The sequence below is a fragment of the Bos grunniens genome, chromosome 1 (assembly GCF_055505025.1).
Source record: "Bos grunniens cultivar Pamir isolate PY7600 chromosome 1, Bosgru_T2T1.0, whole genome shotgun sequence".
Taxonomy (NCBI): Eukaryota; Metazoa; Chordata; class Mammalia; order Artiodactyla; family Bovidae; genus Bos; species Bos grunniens.
In genome coordinates this window covers 57707418-57729223 of record NC_141165.1, presented here as the reverse complement: position 1 = coordinate 57729223, position 21806 = coordinate 57707418, and the positions used below count along the sequence as shown (strand labels likewise).

General features: G+C 41.9%; 1 protein-coding gene across 4 annotated transcripts in view; it reads left to right on the top strand.

The window, feature by feature from the left end:
• The first annotated feature begins 6026 nt into the window (after positions 1-6026).
• The window catches only part of WDR49 (WD repeat domain 49), a 167279-nt gene continuing 151499 nt past the window's right edge, over positions 6027-21806 (top strand). For 3 of the 4 annotated variants that reach the window (XM_086318126.1, XM_086318105.1, XM_086318135.1), the window contains exons 1-2: positions 6027-6156; positions 6486-6732. In XM_086318126.1, the coding sequence (XP_086174252.1) occupies positions 6565-6732 (168 nt within the window). In that variant the 5' untranslated portion in view covers positions 6027-6156; positions 6486-6564. Of the gene's footprint in view, positions 6157-6430; positions 6733-21806 lie in introns of those variants that run through there. The other variant, XM_086318115.1, reaches the window with a different exon arrangement.

Below are 21806 nucleotides of genomic sequence, written 5' to 3'. Positions count from 1 at the left end.
TTAGAAGAGACCATAGTATGATATTATTGTGTTATACAATTTCCAAGTTGTGTGAAGTTGGGAAAGATACTTCCTCTTGTTTAGTACCATTATCAGTAAAAATCAATTTGGAAAATATTAAGTATCTTGCAGGGATATTATGAGGCTTAATAAAATTACCCTTGCAAAAGTGCCTAACACAGTGTTTGGCATATACTAGGGACTCAATAATTGTTAATCTCCCACCTACCTGCTTTCTTTCTTTATTTAAGGGTGAAATCAATAAATGTTTACTGGATTTTCAGTGAGCCCTTTCTTGCAATGATTTTATGACTACTTTTTAGTGTTTCTATACATGGATGCAAGTGTTCGATATCAAGGTGACTTTGACTAACTGTTCGCAAGCTCCAAGTGGAATAAAATGCAGCATTCTCTCAGAGAGGCAACATAAAGGAATTTGGTAACCTAGTTCAGAGTAATTGTCCAGAAAGTGGCTCCCTGGTGAAAATCCCACTGACAAACAAGTCCATGTGTGACTTTGAACATGGACATTGGATTTCAAAGACAAAAATTTGTTAAACCAAAGAGGGCCTCAAAAACTGATTAACTGTTGGGAACACCTGTCAGGATTTACATAAAAATTGAACTTTAGCATATTTTTAAGCACTGATTCTCAATATTTAGTTCAGTGGATCTGATGTATCTACTGGTAAAATAAAATCATAGTTGCTTTTTTCAAATGAGTAGGAATGCTTAAGTCAAAAATTAGGATTTCCCCAGTTTTACCTTCCACTTCCACATATTGAAAATTTAGCTAACATTGCTTGCTTAGACTAGAACTTGACATATGATGATATGCAATTTATTGCACAATGATAAATTTAATTATTTTACTATATAATAAATTACTATTTAATGAATTTTCAGTATTTAAATATTTGAACAGTCTGAGAAGTGCTGTTGTATAAAGACAGTTTTCTTAATTTGGGCATTGTACAGCAGATCAAAAAAATAAAAGGCAAATATTATGTGGTGTAAGAGTTAACAGGGGACCTGCTTTCTCAAAAGATAAAATTAACTTAAAACCAAAATTGACTTTTTAAAATTTTTGTTCTGGGTTTGGGTTTTTGTTGTCTGTTTCTTTTTGGCTGTGTCGCATGGCTTGCAGGATCTTAGCTTCTGACCGGAGATTGAACCTGGGCCCACAGCAGTGAAAGTGCCAAGTCCTAACCACCGAAACCGCTAGGGGATTCCTCAGAGTTTACTATCATGTCCCTGAGCAACAGTGAGCACAGAGCACTAGCTCATTCATTTTTGCTTTTCTGGTGTCTGGATCAGTGACCAGAACAGAGCAGGGCCTCAACAGGTCTTCATCTTATGTAGAAATTGCATGTATTAAATGGAACACTTTGTTTCAAGTGTTCTCAAACAGTTTTTTCTAAGAGACTTGAAGATACAATGGCAAAGTTGGTTTCCCTCATTAATTATTTTATTGTGGAATTCTACCTCTATTTCAGACTCAATACCACTCAGGAAACTGTCCTGAAAACTCAAAGCCACAGGAGAATTTCCTTTTCAGCCCATCTTATTTTACAAATAAGCACACACAACCGTGCCGCTGTGCAGTTTATACAAAGCTCTGTGTTGGGCCATGTTAGGCTGTAAGCTTTAGTGAGGTACTGTCCTTGTTTTTAGGGAGTTAGTGTGGTGGGAGAGAGACAGAAACACAGGCAATTAATTATATTGCAAGGCAGAAAGAAAAACTGCTGTGGTTAAAGTGTAAACAAAATGCTGTGGTTGCAGAGTGAAAGGAGTAATTAATTTGAGCCAGGAGGATCTGGAACAAGAAAGGAGAGAAACTAATATTTATTGAGGGCTTAAAATGTGCCAAGGGTGGAGCTGGTCTTTTCTCTCAAGCTCCGAGAGGATGTGATGTTTAAGTGAGCTGGGAGCTGAAAAGAGAGGGCTGTAGGGGTGTGTTTGGCCACTGGGACCATGTTGGGAAGGTGTGTCTTCAAGAAGCAAGGAGCCTGTGGGAAAACATCCTGCTACTGGCCCCAAGGGAGGGGACTGGGGCAAGGAGCAGCCTCAACTTGAGATGGTTTGGTGAAAAAGGGGGTTTGTAAGGGGAAGCTGGTTTCTCTTATGTGAAGGAGATGGAGGGAGAAATTTCGTCAAAGATTATGGCTCTGTGGTAAAGAATCCGCCTGCAAATACAGGAGACTCAGGAGATGTGGGTTTGATCCCTGGATTGGGAAGATCCCCTGGAGGAGGAAATGGCAACCCACTCCAGGTATTCTTGCCAGGAAAATCCCATGGAGAGAAGAGCCTGGCGGGCTACAGTCCATGGGATCACAAAGAGTTGGACATGACTAAGCGACAGAGGGTGCACAAGAATGTTGATAAGAACAGGCCTTGGTGTGCGGAGAGGAGAAACAAAGGGAAGGAAAATTAAGAGGAAAGGCGGGGCCTGCTATTTGTGTTGGTGGGTGTGAATTATGGGTGAGGAAGAGAGCAGAGATTTGGGGGTGGACTGGGAATTGTGACAAGGACACATATGGGAGTGTCTATTCAGTGGGGATAATGATGCAGGCCCAAGGTTCCAAAAAAAGCAAAAGCTAGTGATGTATCTGCTTGCATGGTCCTCTTGGGTGCCTAGTGCTCTGCTGTGCTGGTGACTGTTGGCTGGTCCCTGCAGGAGAGAGGGGCAAGTGTTAGTCAGTCAGCTTTCTCTCCAAACTAGAGCTCCCACTTTTAAAAACAAAAACTTTAGGCTGCACTGGGTCTTCGTTGCAGTGTGCAGTCTTCTCTCGTTGTAGCGCATGGGCTCAGTGGCCACATGGCGTGTGGGATCTTGGTTCCCCAACCAGGCATTGAGCCTGTGTCTCCTGCATTGGAGGGCAGATTCTTAACCAGCGGATCACCAGGGACCTTCCACTTTTTAAGAGCACAGACTGTCATCACTTTCCTGTCCCACACAGAGCCTGGGATGGGACTGGGCAAGTGGCAGATTTTCACAAACTCGTAACTGATGCTTGGAAAGCAAGGAGGGTAAATTTCAGCATAGGCAAGAGTTGCAAAGAGTTGGACATGATTGAGCACAGGTACACACAAAAGACTAGGTATAGACTTTTTAAAGTGGTAGAAGTTTAACCTGAAAATTAACCACACCATTACAAAGAAGGTGAAAGCCATGGAAGGCTTTGTAATTGAGAATGATTTCTAATGCCATGATTTTACAGGAAGGAAGCTGTGTGAATTGATTAACTTCTACGGTAATTTGTTGGCTGCTCATTATAGTCTCCTGTTTTGACTAATGAATACGTTTAGAGCTCCATCTCTGTGCAAGCTAAGGCATCCAGGCAGTTTGACTGTCTTAGAATAATTAGAGAATTTTGCATTGTCAGCCAGTGGGATATTTACCTCTCCCGGTGAGCTTCACAGAGTATTTTTTTCTATTTCCTCTTCCTTCCCTCATTAGTGTCTGTTATGGAATTAAGCCCAACTCTCCAACAGATCACTATAAAACATTTTATAGACATTTATAGGACTGATCTGACTGAACTAAACTATTATTAATTTGCTAATTAGGATGGTAAGAAGACAGATGTTATTCTTATGTGAGATAATTTAGGGGAATTTATCATATTAGGGCTTAAAGATGTTTTATCTAATTTACTGAAGGGCTAAACCAGGAAAGTTAAATGTGTGATAAACATGCCCCCCTCAACCCTTTTGTGCCTGTGATACACATTTATAATGTATAATGCCGCTCTTTTCCTCTGAGCCTGCATATGACTTCACAATTCTGCATACAGCACTGGAAACAGCAAGAGGTTGGGACCTGACATGAAAGATGAACCAGACAGCTAAGTGTTCCTACAAGACTAAGTCCCTCAGGGGTAGGCACCGGGTCCAAGTCAGGACTCGACACACAAGAGACTCTTAATAAATGGTTTTCGGAATGAATGATAGAGAGGTGGATAAATTAATGGGTGGGTGAATAGTATTTCATTTTTTTTACTACTGGTTCAGGAAAGCCTGTGGGATGCATCTATCTCTGTGTTGTAGGGAACGTGCTTTGTATCACCTTGCGCCTGTGAACACTAGCTCACTGAATGATGTTGCTGGAAGAAAACTTAGAGAACATCTTTTCAGTTTTACAGAGATGAGAATAAGGTTCAGAGGAGGCATGCATCTAAAACCAGGAGCCACTCTGCCATTTGCTACACCTTACTAACTGTGAGACTTTTGGGGTCAATTTTGCCGCTTCATCTGTAACCTGGAGTAGGAAATGAAAACCTACTCCAGCATTCTTGCCTGGAAAATTCCATGTATAGAGGAGCCTGGCGGGTTACAGTCCATGGGGTCGCAAGAGTCAGACACAACTGAGTGACTTTCCCTTCATCTGTAAAATGGGAAGAATGAGCTTGTCTGCTTTTCAGGATTATTGTGAAGCTTTAACAAGATAAGGAACTACAAAGTGCTTAGTGTAGTGCCAGGACTTCCCTGGTGGCTCAGGCGGTAAAGCGTCTGTCTATAATGAAGGAGACCTGGGTTCGATCCCTGGGTCGGGAAGATTTCCCTGGAGAAGGAAATGGCAATCCACTCCAGTACTATTGCCTGGAAAATCCCATGGACAGAGGAGCCTTGTAGGATACAGTCCATGGGGTTGCAAAGAGTCGGACACAGCTGAGCAACTTCACTTCACTTAGTGTAGTGCCTGGTACATGGTAAATGTGAAAACAAAATGTTAACTTTCTCTTTTTTCCTTTATTTTCATTAATATTAGCTGAACCAGTGATGGTACTCGGAGAAGGCAATGGCACCCCACTCCAGTACTCTTGCCTAGAAAATCCCATGGACGGAGGAGCCTGGTAGGCTGTGGTCCATGGGGTCGCGAAGAGTTGGACACGACTGAACGACTTCACTTTCACGCATTGGAGAAGGAAATGGCTACCCACTTCAGTGTTCTTGCCTGGAGAAGCCCAGGGACGGGGGAGCCTGGTGGGGTCTCACAGAGTCGGACACGACTGAAGTGACTCAGCAGCAGCAGCAGCAGTGATGATACTGTAGGTAGTTTTATCATAAGATTTATCATATTATGTTATACTGTGTTCTCCTTCCATATTTTCAGTGAATTGAAAACCTATGCTACCTGTGGATACAGAGCACCTACTGTAGACTGATGATAATTTTACTTTCAGATGGGACAGAAAATGAAATATTTGCTTGGAGAGCTGGATTAATCTCTTATATGAAGTAATTAGCATTCCCTCTGACATTTGCCATTTGGAACTGCGCATTGTTCCCAGTGCTGTCAAAAGTACATAGTAGAGTACACACTGCTATATTCGAAAGGGATAACCAACAAGGACCTGCTGTATAGCACAGGGAACTCTGCTCAATGTTAGTGCCAGCTGAGATGGGAGTGGGGTTGGAGGAGAACAGATACATGTTTATGCACGGCTGAGTCCCTTCCCTGTTCCCCTGAAACTATCACAGCATTGTTAATCGGCTATACCCCAATACAAAACGTTTTTGGTATTAGAAAATAAATAAAATTTAAAAATATATATAGTAGGTGCTCAATAAATATTTATGAAAAGAATGAAAAAAAACAGGCTAAACGATTCCCATTTTATACACATAGAAACTAAGACAAAGAGATGATAAGAAATGGGTTCTTATTAAACACAAATGAAACATTTTTTACATAGAAAATGTAAAATTCCTAAATTCATTGTTGTTTTCTTTGAATAATCATCTTGCTTCATAATACATTACACGTTTCATAGAAAATACGTTTATAAAAGTTGTCTTTAAATAATGCAGTGATGAAGTTTAATTTTAAAAAATGAGTGGGCTGAATTGTCCTTGAAAAAAAACCTCAGTGTTTATATTGTTTATTCAAACCTTCAGGTCAGTCATTAGTTGCTGGACGGGATGGGGGTATGAAGAGGAGGAGAAAAAGGAGAAGCCTTAGTTGGCTTCGCACTGGTTGCCAGGAAGCACACAAAGACAGCATGCATGCATGCAACAAACAAGGCCATGTTGCTGGGAAGGTAGTCATCAGAGGCACACACTTCACTGGGACAGAAACCCTACGGCTGTGTCACCTTACACCTCAAGACAAGAAAACGGAGTTTAAATCCATGACATATGAATAAAAGCAAGGTTAGCCAAAGAGATTTTGAAACATTGCTTTTCTAATGCATTTTAAATGAGTATTAGAAGTTGCATTTTGTGTCAGTTGCTATAAACCCGGCAGAAAGCTTTTACACTCTTGTAATCAAGCCAGGTTAAACAGAATATCAGTGGTGGTGGGGGGAGGTGTTTTAAAAGGATTCAACAGTGGACTTTGAAAATAAACTGGAATTAAGGAAGAGTGAGGGTCAAGAGCTTTCATTCCCTGCCTCTGGGCTTGAATTTTTTGCCTCCTAATTGAATGCCTTTAAAAGTACTTTTATTTTGGAATTCGATTGCTAAGTTGTTTCTTTTCAAAGGCACCTGTTGAGGGATAAAGAAAAAAAAAAAAAAACTTATAGAGAGAGTTGAAGACTGCTGAAAAGAGGTGAAGCCATTATGAGTTGCCAGAATGCTACCCCTGGGTTGAACAAAGGATCTCAGCCCCGGCCAGAGAACCTGGAGAAGACTTCACACGGTGCAACTGCAAAGGAAGACGCCAGCACAGTGCTGCTTGAGAACCAACTCACCCTGGGCGACTTTGTCCAAATACAGAGAGCCTTTGAGGTAAGCACTCATCTTATTTGCTGGAGAGTTTGAGTTGTTTGTGAAAGGGGCAGGGATGGAACACAGACTTTTCTCTTAAAAGATTTTTTTTTTAAAATATACTTAATAGTTAAAAGAGCTTCACAGGTGGCTCAGTGGTAAAAAATCTGCCTGCAATGCAGGAGACATAGGTTCAATCCCTGGGTCAGAAAGATCCCCTGGAGCAGGAAATGGCAACCCACTCCAGTACTCTTGCTTGGGAAATCCCACGGACAGAGGAGCCTGGCAGGCTAACAGTCCATGGGGTCATGAAAGAGTCAGACACATTTGAGAGACACAACAACAACAGGGAACTGAAGAGAGTTAATCCGACTTGGATTTAACACGAAGTAACTTTATGCATTGGTTCATTGGGTGAGATAAAATTATTTAGTATGAAATTGCTGCTACTGAATATCATTACCATCCAGGAAGAAAAATGAATTCCTGGACAATTTTTTTTTAAGAGATCAATGTACTTTTGGAAAATAGAAAATTATGATGCTAAGAAGGGGAAGCCAGATCTCTAGGGTGACTCCCAGTAATAACCCTATCCCTCTGCAAATGCAAATAGGCACCTCCAGGTATATGGGCTTCCCAGGTGATGCTAAAGGTAAAGAATCCACATGTCAGTGCAGGAGACACTAGAGATGCAGGTTTGATCCTCGGGTTGGGAAGATCCCCTGGAGTAGGAAATGCAACCCACTCCAGTGTTCTTGCCTGGAGAATCCCACGGACAGAGGTGCCTGGTGGGCTACAGTCCGTGGGGGTCACAGAGTCAGACACGACAGAGCATGCTCCCACGCATGCACCTCCTGTGTGAAGACATTCTCCCCTGCCTCACCCTAAGCAACATGGCTCCTTTTCATAGCAGGTAATGGCACTTCATTGTCCCAGATCTCCTGTGAGGAATCAGTCTGCCACTCTTTTTTGCAAATATTGGAGCAATGCCAATGAAAACAAAAAAATTTAAATTTTAATTCTACATATAAACCTTAGGAATTTTAACTATAAATGAATAAGTCCCTTCTCTCTATCTCAATTAAGTTGGAACTCTGCCGATGTGCAGAATGAACAGCATACATCAAAATGACTTTTAGCCTCTGCGCTGATAGGAAGTATTCTTCCATGCTGTGGAATTTCAGTAGATATGAGCCTCCATCCTTTCTACTTCATTACACTTGCTAAAATATGCTCTCAGGGCTTCAGGATGTCCTCTGAGGGTGCTTGAGAACGTCACGTTAATTTGAAACAGACATACAATGTTTGGGAATACCACCTTGAAACTAATAAAGCATGGTGAAATCTAACCATTCTATTGCCCTATAATTGGCACAAATTTTAATCTTTACCTACCCCCCAAATAGTTGCTAGCCACTGAAAAACTACTATATCCTATTTTGTATAACCAGTTAAATTCTACCTGTGTTGATAATGTCCCATTAGTATCAATCATCTCTTTTTAATAGACTCTATCATATTTAGTAGGACAGACATGCTCTACCCTACACTTTTCTCATTTTAATCTTCATGTTTTTGCAGTTCACCCAAACCCACTGGTCTGAAAAGACTTTTAGTGCTGCTCATGTCCAATGCCCTAAATGAATCTGGCATATTTTGATAGACATTGCAAACATTTTGACAGCTTGAGGGCATTCAGAAAAACGTAACCACAGACTTTGACAGGTTTGACTCTGGAATGAACAGAAAAGTGGGCAGTTTTGTTCTGGTGCTCAGAACATGAAGTAGAGTACTAGGGTCTGTTAGGAGAGTCTATGTTATAAAGTCCATGGGTTAGAGAGTGAAACTGCTATAAAAGGTTGGGGGTGGATGTTCTTTCCAAATTACTGATTAGTCTGGAGTGAACCAAAGTAAAATGGGACAATTCAATTTCAAGATCTTTTTTTTTTTTTTTAATCTCTAAATGTTTCAAAGACTGGATCACTTTTTTTGAAATTAACCACTTTGAAGATCAGGTTACCACTAATGGATCGAAAAGGAGAAAGAGATTACTATTCAGAGCTTGCATGAACCTGGAGAATCTAATGACAGCATTTAAAAAAGAAATTGAGCTTTGCAGGCTTACTTCAAGGAAAAGTGAAAGTCCATCCAATTTTAACAGACTCAACAGACAGAATGGAATCATCCAATGGCAAATGTACAACCAGGAATAAAAATTAGGCCCTCGATACAACACAGTTTCCACAAACACCACAGACACCTAGAGAAGAATGATACACTAGATGATTTCCACAAACTCCCTTCCATCTGTCGTGAGGGATGGGCCCACAGGTCACAGGTGTAGACTGCTGTAAAAGGAAAAATTGCCCTCAGGGGTTGTTCTGCATCATAGAAATCTGAAGGCAGTTATTTGTAGTCCATTCATTAAAGACACACTCTCGGAATGCCACAATTCTGAAACTGGATCCTTTCATCTCTTGTTTTGTTTTCTTGTACCCAGATTGCTTATTCGGAGCTGAAGAGTTGTCAGGTAATAGGCGAAGTCCATGTTCTTAAAAAGCAGTAGCAGTGCTTACTTGAAAAATGGAAAGATGAGTCTTTGAATTGTGTAGTGAATGTTTCACATGTTTCCAGATGAGTTATTACATACCATATAAATCTTAGTAGTAACATTTAGAAATAAAGTGCTTGGGACTTCCCTGGTGGTCCAGTGGTTGAAACTTGCCTCCAAGGCACAGGGTGCAGGTTTGATCCCTGGTTGGGGAGCTGAGATCCCACATGCCCCGTGGCCAAAAAACCAAGACATAAAACAGAAGCAATATTGTAAAAAATTCAATAAAGATGTTAAAAATCAGTTCAGTTCAGTTCAGTTACTCAGTCATGTCCAACTCTTTTCGACCCCATAAATCGCAGCATGCCAGGCCTCCCTGTCCATCACCAACTCCTGGAGTTCACTCAGACTCACTTCCATCGAGTCAGTGATGCCATCCAGCCATCTCATCCTCTGTCGTCCCCTTCTCCTCCTGCTCCCGATCCCTCCCAGCATCAGAGTCTTTTCCAATGAGTCAACTCTTCGCATGAGGTGGCCAAAGTACTGGAGTTTCAGCTTCAGCATCATTCCTTCCAAAGGAATCCCAGGGCTGATCTCCTTCAGAATGGACTGGTTGGATCTCCTTGCAGTCCAAGGGACTCTCAAGAGTCTTCTCCAACACCACAGTTCAAAAGCATCAGTTCTTCGGTGCTCAGCTTTCTTCACAGTCCAACTTTCACGTCCATACGTGACCACTGGAAAAACCATAGCCTTGACTAGACGTTAAAAATGGTCCACAACAAAAAATTCTTAAAAAAAAAAACAAAAAAAGGAAAGAGAACCTGAGTAGTGCTTACATTGTTTGGTGGTATAAATGAGTCAGAATCAGTGTTTAAGAGTCGGGGGTCAGACTTCTTGGATTTGATTCCTTGTTTTGTCACTGACAATATAACTTTGTGCAAATCACTTAATCTCTCTGAGTCTCAGTTTCTTTTATTTCTAACTTGGGGATAGTAGGGTTGTTGTGAGGATTAAATGAAATATTACCTGGAAAGCACTTGAAAGAGTGCTTGATATAGAAAAAGTGCTCAGTCAACATAGTTATTATATTTTCAGTGAGTAGAAATTGAACAACATGGCCTTTAACAGTCTTTTAACTTTAACACATACATACCCCCCTAAAAAATTAAGCTTTGAATAACACTCACAACTATTCTTTTATATTCCTTTTGGTTGGGGTAGGAAGTGGAAACAATGAGTTGCAAAGACACAAATTCACATAGAAAAATACAAAAGCTCATCTTTTCATCTCGTATTTCATATTTGATTAGCATGTGAAAGATGTCAAGATATCTTGATCCTCTTCTTTAAAACAAAGGAGTTATCTGGATAGAAGTACTAGAAAAGTAACTATGAGTTTTGTTTTGTTTTGTTTCTTTTAAGTGATGGTATCCAAAAAGCCATATTTCAGTTTGCAGGGAATGTAACTTGTATTAGTCATAGAACTGTAAAATGCTTGTTACCCAAACTTCCCTACTTAAAGAAATGATGTGCTCTCTGGATAGTCACATTATTTTAATGTTGAACATACTTTACATTTTCTTAGATACTTCAGTAGCCCATTATTGTGTGAAGAGGGATGCCTATGATTTCCTGATCTGATAGGAATCTTGAGAAGTAGAAATTAATGGTCCAAGGGAAATGGGATTTTGGAAACGCTGCATTGAGACTTGATATATTTTGATTTTTTTTCCCCAAGACTGTGACTATGTAGGTTCTTGATATTTCTTTTCTTGACTTCTCCATCATTGACTTCTTTATATCAGGACAATCTGCTCTTTGATCTTGGAAGCCTTGTTGCCTGTTTGGATTGGGTCTATAGTTTGCTATGCTGCTGGACTCCCTGGATTGGGTCCTGACCTGCCTCTGTCAGCCGCGCTGTCTGTAGCATCCCTTGGTATATCCTTTTTGGCCCTACCCTGTCTGCTCTGTGCTGCCATTTGCCCAGTTCAGTTCCGTTCAGTCGCTCAGTTGTGTCTGACTCCTTGCGACCCCGTGAATTGCAGCACGCCAGGCCTCCCTGTCCATCAACAATTCCTGGAGTTCACTCAAACTCACATTCATTGAGTCCGTGATGCCATCCAGCCATCTCATCCTCTGTTGTCCCCTTCTCCTCCTGCCCCCGATCCCTCCCAGCATCAGAGCCTTTTCCAATGAGTCAACTCTTCACATGAGGTGGCCAAAGTACTGGCGTTTCAGCTTTAAAATCATTCTTTCCAAAGAACACCCAAGACCCATCTCCTTTAGAATGGACTGGTTGGATCTCCTTGCAGTCCAAGGGACCTCAAGAGTCTTCTCCAACACCACAGTTCAAAAGCATCAATTCTTTGGTGCTCAGCTTTATTCACAGTCCAACTCTCACATCCATACATGGCCATTTGCCCAAGTCCTACTAAATCTTAAGCTTCAGTTCAGTTCAGTTCAGTTCAGTTGCTCAGTCATGTCCGACTATTTGCGACCCCATGAATCGCAGCACGCCAGGCCTCCCTGTCCATCACCAACTCCTGGAGTTCACTCAGACTCACGTCCATCGAGTCAGTGATGCCATCCAGCCATCTCATCTTCTGTCGTCCCCTTCTCCTCTTGCCCCCAATCCCTCCCAGCATCAGAGTCTTTTCCAATGAGTCAACTCTTCACATGAGGTGGCCAAAGTACTGGAGTTTCAGCTTTAGTATCATTCCTTCCAAAGAAATCCCAGGGCTGATCTCCTTCAGAATGGACTGGTTGGATCTCCTTGCAGTCCAAGGGACTCTCAAGAGTCTTTTCCAACACCACAGTTCAAAAGCATCAATTCTTCAGCACTCAGCTTTCTTCACAGTCCAACTCTAACATCCATACATGACCACTGGAAAAACCATAGCCTTGACTAGATGAACCTTTGTTGGCAAAGTAATGTCTCTGCTTTTGAATATGCTATCTAGGTTGGTCATAACTTTTCTTCCAAGGAGTAAGCGTCTTTTAATTTCATGGCTGCAGTCACCATCTGCAGTGATTTTGGAGTCCAGAAAAATAAAGTCTGACACTGTTTCCACTGTTTCCCCATCTATTTCCCATGAAGTGGTGGGACCGGATGCCATGATCTTCATTTTCTGAATGTTGAACTTTAAGCCAACTTTTTTACTCTCCTCTTTCACCTTCATCAAGAGGCTTTTTAGTTCCTCTTCACTTTCTGCCATAAGGGTGGTGTCATCTGCATATCTGAGGTTATTGATATTTCTCCCAGCTATCTTGATTCCAGCTTGTGCTTCTTCCAGCCCAGCATTTCTCATGATGTACTCTGCTTAAATAGTTTGAAATAAAGCTCCTAAACCATATGTAAAAGGTGAGCTATTTATGCTTAAAGTCGGAAGGGCCAAAACAGTTCAGTGTGAGAAAGGCATGGTAAAAATCCTAACAGGAAGTCCCCAGAGATGTTCAGGGAAGGTTCTCAGAACACAGTTATCTTGGGAGATGAATGGAATCTAAACACAATGCACTTGTGCTCACTTAACCTCGATAGACCAAAGTTCAGGAGGTATTTGCAGTTCTGAAAATTGTGCTTAAGGTATAATAAATGATTAAATCCACAGAATTTATGATGTATTCATGCTTGATTGTCTCTATAAAAATTCCCAACATTTTTGTCTACAGCAGGGCCTATGAACAATGTTTCCCTTGTACCAACAGGACCAAATCGAGAGTTCTGATGCCCTGCTAGGCAGGGTAGACTTTAAGGAATCCAGAAAGTCACTGTTATCAAAAATTTAATTACATGCATTTACAGTTAGATAAGTCATATTAAACCCCTCTCCAAACAAACAAACAAACAAGAATGATCTCGGTCTGATCCTCCTGTTCCACCCCTTCCACCCTCACCTCTCCCAGACATGAGAAGGAGAAATTACTTGAGTAACCCAATTGATGGTGACAGTGTTGGTCTGTATTTTTAAAGTAAGTGGTGGGTGGGTGGGTGGGGGGTAATCTATTAAAAGGATATGAGATTGAAAAAAAAAAAGATTCCCACTTTTTCCATTATTTGGCCTTTCTTTTATATATATAAATGAATTTGTTTTATTTATTTATATTTTGTCCATGCCACTTGGCATGTGAGATCAGAGTTCTCTGACCAGGTATTAAACCCTAGCCCCTGGCATTGGAGGTCAGAGTCCTAGCGCCTGGACTGCTAGCGAAGTCCCTGTCCTTCTTTCTAAACTCTTAGGACTCTCCCAGTTCATAAGGGACTTGCCTTCTCATTTCCCACTGTATCTTTGCTATTAATTTACCCAAATGGACAGGCCTTCCTAAATATAGCTCCTGTTCCAGAACTCTTCTTACCTCTTGCTTCTTTTTTTTTCTACTCTAGATATCACCATCCCAAATGCATAAATAAAACCATCCATCTTTGTTTCACCTCTCCTCAGAACTGTTAGATTTTGCTTGTCTCTGTCAAAATATGATACAGTCCATGAAGATCACTTAAAAATTATTTTTAAGGTAGCACTGATAGTTAACAACTGTATAGTATGGTATCCAATGAAGTTCTGAAATTAGAAAATTTTACAGGGTGTACAAATTGTGTAAAGTATATGATAGCACATTCATGATAATGGTTTATTTATCACTCATGTAGAGGGCAGATATTTCTAATTGGCAGCAGCTCCAAGTAGGGATTCTAATAGGCAAGCTCCTTCCATCTTCTGCCTTCAGGCTGGCTGTGTGTCAAGCTAGTCGTGGGAGTAAGAGCTTGAAGGAGCACGTGGGGGAGGTTTCATGGGCCAAATTCCCCTCTCTACTGCCAGGGCAGCTGGAAAGGGGAGGCAGGCGTGTGCCCAGAAAACAGTCTCACTCACTATCCTCAGAGTGTAATGGTAGGAAAATTTACATCTCTCCTAATAAACCTGTGTGCTATATTTCATAGATTAAGGAAAGCTATGTACCTAAGGATGCTTTATGTTTTGCCTTTGTTGCCAGGAATTTCAAAGTTAAATTTAATCTTCGATTGATACAATGATTCTTAACATAAATTTTTCTGAAACAATTATCTTCTATTTTCATTCTATAATCCTTGTTCTTTTATCTTGATTTTAATGGTCTGACTGCCTATGTACTGTAACTGAACACTCAAGTTCTTTCTGGAAATCAGTGGAGGTAAAAATGATGAATAAAAATTTAATGTCTTTGAAGTATGGTGAGATTTTACCAAATACCTCTGTAGGTATTGTGTGATTTGATCCTCTCACCAGCCTGGAATGTAGTCAAGGCACGTATTTTTATTTCCCGTTTACACATGAGGATAATAAAGCTCAAAGATATTTAACTGAGTTACCCTATAGAGCAGAGCCAGGGCCCTGGAGTAGATTGTCAATCTTCTAGCCCTTCATATGGCAGGGCTCCCACTGGCCACCAGGCACCCATCCTTTGGGATTTGATCTAAGGAACAGGAATCCAATAGGATACAGACTTCAATAATCAAATGAACATGTCAAGTTAGTACCACACAGACACTGTGCCTTGGTCACTTGGAATTAATGCAAATCAGCAAATAATAAGCCACGTCCGAGGTCAGCGGCAGAAGCCGGGAGGACCCCATGCCCGAAGGGCGGCGGCCAAGAGGAGTTACCCCACATCCGAGATCAGGAGCAGCAGCCGAGAGTACCAGACTGCGATGGCGCAGTAACAGCCGAGAGGAGCTACCCCGCATCCGAGGTCAGGGGCGGCGGCCAGGAGGAGATACCCCACGCCCCTAAGCCCGAGGCCAGGGGCGGTGGCGGGGAGGAGCAACCCCAAGTCCAAGGAGCCCTGGCTGCGCGGGTGCAGGAGGGCCTAGAGGAGCTATCCCACGCTGAAGGTCAGAAAGAGCTGCGGTGAGGAGATACCCCTTGTCCAAAGTAAGGAGCAATGGCTGCGCTTTGCTGGAACAGAGGTGAAGAGATACCCCAAGCCCAAGGTAAGAGAAACCCAAGAAAGACGGTAGGTGTTGCAAGAGAGCATCAGAGGGCAAACACACTGAAACCATACTCACAGAAAACTAGTCAGTCTAATCACACTAGGACCACAGCCTTGTCTAACTCAGTGAAACTAAGCCATGCCCGTGGGGCAACCCAAGATGGGCGGGTCATGATAGAGAGATCTGACAGAATGTGGTCCACTGGAGAAGGGAATGGCAAACCACTTCAGTATTCTTGCCTTGAGAACCCCATGAACAGTATGAAAAGGCAAAATGATAGGATACTGAAAGAGAAACTCCCCAGGTCAGTAGGGGCCCAATATGCTACTGGAGATCAGTGGAGAAATAACTCCAGAAATAATGAAGGGATGGAGCCAAAGCAAAAAGAATACCCAGCTGTGGATGTGACTGGTGATAGAAGCAAGGTCCGATGCTGTAAAGAGCAATATTGCATAGGAACCTGGAATGTCAGGTCCATGAATCAAGGCAAATTGGAAGTGGTCAAACAAGAGATGGCAAGAGTGAATGTTGACATTCTAGGAATCAGCGAACTAAAATGGACTGGAATGGGTGAATTTAACTCAGATGACCATTATATCTACTACTGCGGGCAGGAATCCCTCAGAAGAAATGGAGTAGCCATCATGGTCAACAAAGGTCTGAAATGCAGTACTTGGATGCAATCTCAAAAATGACAGAATGATCTCTGTTCATTTCCAAGGCAAACCATTCAACATCACAGTAATCCAAGTCTATGCCCCAACCAGTAATGCTGAAGAAGCTGAAGTTGAATTGTTCTATGAAGACCTACAAGACCTTTTAGAACTGACACTCAAATAAGATGTCCTTTTCATTATAGGGGACTGGAATGCAAAAGTAGGAAGTCAAGAAACACCTGGAGTAACAGGCAAATTTGGCCTTGGAATATGAAATGAAGCAGGGCAAAGACTAATAGAATTTTGCCAAGAAAATGCACTGGTCATAACAAACACCCTCTTCCAACAACACAAGAGAAGACTCTATATATGGACATCACCAGATAGTCAACACTGAAATCAGATTGATTATATTCTTTGCAGCCAAAGATGGAGAAGCTCTATACAGTCAGCAAAAACAAGACCAGGAGCTGACTGTGGCTCAGATCATGAACTCCTTATTGCCAAATTCAGACTTAAATTGAAGAAAGCAGGGAAAACCACTAGACCATTCAGGTATGACCTAAATCAAACCCCTTATGATTATACAGTGGAAGTGAGAAATAGATTTAAGGGCCTAGATCTGATAGATAGAGTGCCTGATGAACTATGGACTGAGGTTCGTGACATTGTACAGGAGACAGGGATCAAGACCATCCCCATGGAAAAGAAATGCAAAAAAGCAAAATGGCTGTCTGGGGAGGCCTTACAAATAGCTGTGAAAAGAAGAGAAGTGAAAAGCAAAGGAGAAAAGGAAAGATATAAACATCTGAATGCAGAGTTCCAAAGAATAGCAAGAAGAGATAAGAAACCTTCTTCAGCGATCAATGCAAAGAAATAGAGGAAAACAACAGAATGGGAAAGACTAGAGATCTCTTCAAGAAAATTAGAGATACCAAAGGAACATTTCATGCAAAGATGGGCTCGATAAAGGACAGAAATGGTATGGACCTAACAGAAGCAGAAGATATTAAGAAGAGATGGCAAGAATACACAGAAGAACTGTACAAAAGGAGCTTCACAACGCAGATAATCACGATGGTGTGATCACTGACCTAGAGCCAGACATCCTGGAATGTGAAGTCAAGTGGGCCTTAGAAAGCATCACTACGAACAAAGCTAGTGGAGGTGATAGAATTCCAGTGGAGCTATTCCAAATCCTGAAAGATGATGCTGTGAAAGTGCTGCACTCAATATGCCAGCAAATTTTGAAAACTCAGCCGTGGCCACAGGACTGGAAAAGGTCAGTTTTCATTCCAATCCCAAAGAAAGGCAATGCCAAAGAATGCTCAAACTACCACACAATTGCACTCATCTCACACCCTAGTAAAGTAATGCTCAAAATTCTCCAAGCCAGGCTTCAGCAATACGTGAACTGTGAACTTCCTGATGTTCAAGCTGGTTTTAGAAAAGGCAGAGGAACCAGAGATCAAATTGCCAACATCTGCTGGGTCATGGAAAAAGCAAGAGAGTTCCAGAAAAACGTCTATTTCTGCTTTATTGACTATGCCAAAGCCTTTGACTGTGTGGATCACAATAAACTGTGGAAAATTCTGGAAAAGATGGGAATACCAGACCACCTGATCTGCCTCGTGAGAAATTTGTATGCAGGTCAGGAAGCAACAGTTAGAACTGGACATGGAACAACAGACTGGTTTCAAATAGGAAAAGGAGTATGTCAAGGCTGTATATTGTCACTGTTTATTTAACTTATATGCAAAGTACATCATGAGAAACACTGGACTGGAAGAAGCACAAGCTGGAATCAAGATTGCCGGGAGAAATATCAATAGCCTCAGATATGCAGATGACACCACCCTTATGGCAGAAAGTGAAGAGGAACTAAAAAGCCTCTTGTTGAAAGTGAAAGTGGAGAGTGAAAAAGTTGGCTTAAAGCTCGACATTCAGAAAACAAAGATCATGGCATCTGGTCCCATCACTTCATGGGAAATAGATGGGGAAACAGTGTCAGACTTTATTTTTCTGGACTCCAAAATCACTGCAGATGGTGACTGCAGCCATGAAATTAAAAGACGCTTACTCCTTGGAAGGAAAGTTATGACCAACTTAGATAGCATATTCAAAAGCAGAGACATTACTTTGCCAACAAAGGTTCGTCTAGTCAAGTCTATGGTTTTTCCTGTGGTCATGTGTGGATGTGAGAGTTGGACTGTAAAGAAGGCTGAGCACCAAAGAATTGATGCTTTTGAACTGTGGTGTTGGAGAAGACTTTGAGTGACCCTTGGACTGCAAGGAGATCCAACCAGTTCATTCTGAAGGAGATCAGCCCTGGGATTTCTTTGGAAGGAATGATGCTAAAGCTGAAACTCCAGTACTTTGGCCACCTCATGTGAAGAGTTGACTCATTGGAAAAGAGTCTGATGCTGGGAGGGAATAGGGGCAAGAGGAGAAGGGGATAACAGAGGATGAGATGGCTGGATGGCATCACTGACTCGATGGACGTGAGTCTCAGTGAACTCCGGGAGTTGGTGATGGACAGGGAGGCCTGGCGTGCTGCGATTCATGGGATGGCAAAGAGTCGGACACGACTGAGCAACTGATCTGATCTGATAATAAATCAATGCAGAGAAGGGTGGAAGAATGTAAGGGAAGGATAGGAGTAACTCATTGCTTTTTTATTACTTTTTCCTTTCTGAAGGCATTCACTGGAGGCCTGTGAGAAGGTAAACAAGTAAAGCTTAATCTACTACTGTATTCCATAGTACAGAGTGCATCCAGCAATCTCAGTCAGTCCATCACTTGCTGACCAAAAGCAGCAGGTCAGAGCATTTCTCACTCCAGCTCCCTTAGAAGAATCAAAAAACCTCATTTTTTATGGCAGCAGAAAATCGGTGAACCCTGCAGGTGCCCATCCTCATCATTAAGGTAATAGCATGAAGACAAATTTGATAGCCCTGCAGTTGGCACAAACGTGAACGACAGAGGATGCTTTGGTGGTTTTGTCTGAGTTGTTAGAATTCATGGGGAGGTTAACAAAGGATGCCATCATTGGAACACAAGCAAGTGAAGTTCTCTGTCAACACACATGAAAAATCGGCCTTCCTGAACACTGCTGCCCTTGTGCTGAATTTTGTGACAAGTTCTAACAGCTTCATGCCTTTTCTAATTTCTCTGTTTGCTTTCAGAAATGTCATTTATAAAAATTAATCTAGATCAGAAAGGGTGATGAAGAGTACTTTTGAGGGACAAACATTTTAACCTTAAGCTTTGGCCAGGATTGGAGTAGAGAAGGCAAGCAAGAAACTTGTTATAAAGGAGAAAGAAAGCAAGCAAAGATGCCTACTGCTATTCATTTGTAGTATATCAATTTAACGAGACCTTTACACCATGGGCCTGTGTGCTTCCTCAGTCACTTCAGTTGTGTCCAACTCTTTGTGACCCCATGGGTCATAGCCTGCCAGGCCCCACTGTCCATGAGATTTCCCAGGCAAGAATACTGGAGTGGGGTGCCATGCCCTCCTCCAAAGGATCTTTCCAACCCAGGGATCGAGCCTCATCTCTATGTCTCCTCTATAGCAGGCAGATTGTTTATTGCTGAGCCACCAGAGAAACCAAGATGAAGGGCACAGCCTACCTTTTCAAATTTCCTAAAAATTAAGAAAGAAAAATGAGGAAAACAGACAATTGGAGAGATATAATTTGCGCTGTTTTGATTTTGCATTTGTGCTGTGTTAGCAAGTATAGTTACACCCAATGATTAGACAGGAGCCCTCTGAATTGCCCTTCATGATTTCTGATCTTTCCCTGAAGCTTTGGTCAGACACAAGTCCCTCAGGTCATTTTTTCCTCTCATCAGGTGTTACCAACATATTATGGAAAAGAGTCTTGTTAGATCTTGACTCTGGGCACCAGCATTCTCTGCTGAGGACTTCCAGGGATACAGTTTTCCTATACTCTATTGCTTCCCATGTTCTCTCTTCTTAATTCTCACAACCTCTGAGGCCAGCTTCTCACACTGGTCTTTCTCCAGATCTGTCCAATATGGCAGCCTTGAGCCAAAGGTGGCTATTTAAATTAAAATGAAATAAAGTTCAGTTGAGTTCAGTTGCTCAGTCATGTCTGACTCTTTGTGACTCCATGAACTGCAGCACGCCAGGCCTCCCTGTCCATCACCAACTCCTGGAGTCCACCCAAACCCCTGTCCATTGAGTCGGTGATACCATACAGCCATCTCATCCTCTGATGTCCTCTCCTCTTCCCGCCCTCAATCTTTCCCAGCATCAGGGTCTTTTCAAATGAGTCAGCTTTTTGCATCAGGTGGCCAAAGTATTGGAGTTTCAGCTTCAACATCACTCCTTCCAATGAACACCCAGGACTGATCTCCTTTAGGATGGAATGGTTGGATCTCCTTACGGTTCAAGGAACTCTCAAGAGTCTTCTCCAACACCACAGTTCAAAAGCATCAATTCTTCAGCACTCAGCTATCTTATAGTCCAACTCTCACATCTATACATGACCACTGGAAAAACCATAGCCTTGACTAGATGGACCTTTGTTGACAAAGTGATGTCTCTGCTTTTTAATATGCTAAGTTGCTCATAACTTTCCTTCCAAGGAGTAAGCATAATAAAGTTAGAACTTACTTAATAAAATAAAAGTTCAGTTCCTCACAAGCACCAGCCATGTTGAAAGTATTCAGTAAGTACATGTGGCTAGTAGTCACCACAGTGGAGAGTACAGATTATAGAGCATTTTCTTCATCAGAGAAAGTTCTATTGGACAATTAGACCTTTTTCTTGGTGTCCAAGTAGCTTGCCCCCTTTCCATACTTCTGGTCATATATATATGGCCAACAGGCTACTCTCAGCCCCTCAGTACCCCCTGGAAGTATACCAGACTCCTCATTCCTTAGAGCCTGGAGGCCAAACTGATTATTAGCTCCGGTGATTGTTGGTGTTGTTCAGTCACTCAGTCATATCCTACTCTTTGCGACCCTGTAAACTGCAGCATGCCAGGCTTCCCTGTCCTTCACTATCTCCCGGAGTTTGCTCAAACTGATATCCATTGAGTTGGTGACACCACCCAACCATCTCATCCTCTGTTGCCCCTTCTCCTCCTGCCCTCAATTTTTCCAACATCAGGGTCTTTTCCAGTCAGTTGGCTCTTTGCATCAAGTGGCTGAAGTATTGGAGCTTCAGCTTCAGCCTCAGTCACTTCAGTGAATATTCAGGATCGATTTCCTTTTGGATTGACTGGTTTGACCTCCTTGCTGTCCAAGAAACTCTCAAGAGTCTTCTCCAGAACCACAATTTGAAAGCATCAATTCTTCAGTGCTCAGCCTTCTTTACAGTCCAACTCTCACATCCGTATATGACTACTGGAAAACCATAGTTTTGACTATATGGACTTTTGTTGGCAAAGTGAATGTCTCTGCTTGTTAATATGCTGTCTAGGTTTGTCATAGCTTTTCTTCCAAGGAATAAGCCTCTTTTAATTTCGTCACCATCTGCAGTGATTTCAGAGCCCAAGAAGATAAAATCTGTCACTGTTTCCGCTTTTCCCTCATCTATTTGCCATGAAGTGATGGGACTGCCTGCCATAATCTTAGTTTTTTGAATTTTGAGTTTTAAACCAGGTTTTTCCACTCTCCTCTTTTACCCTCATAAAGAGGCTCTTCAGTTCCTCTTCACTTTCTGCCTTTAGTGTGGTATGATCAGCATATATGACATTGTTGATATTTTTTTCTGTCAATCTTGATTCCAGCTTGTGAGATATCCAGCTTTGCCCCTAGAGATACCAGAAAATATTTTCCTTTTTAATTTAGTCTAAGACCCATTTCTCCATTTTACCAGGACTGTAGAGAATGGGGACATCCATTTCTCTCTAAGGAATCCTTACCTCCCCCCTTCAAGCCCAGAGCTCA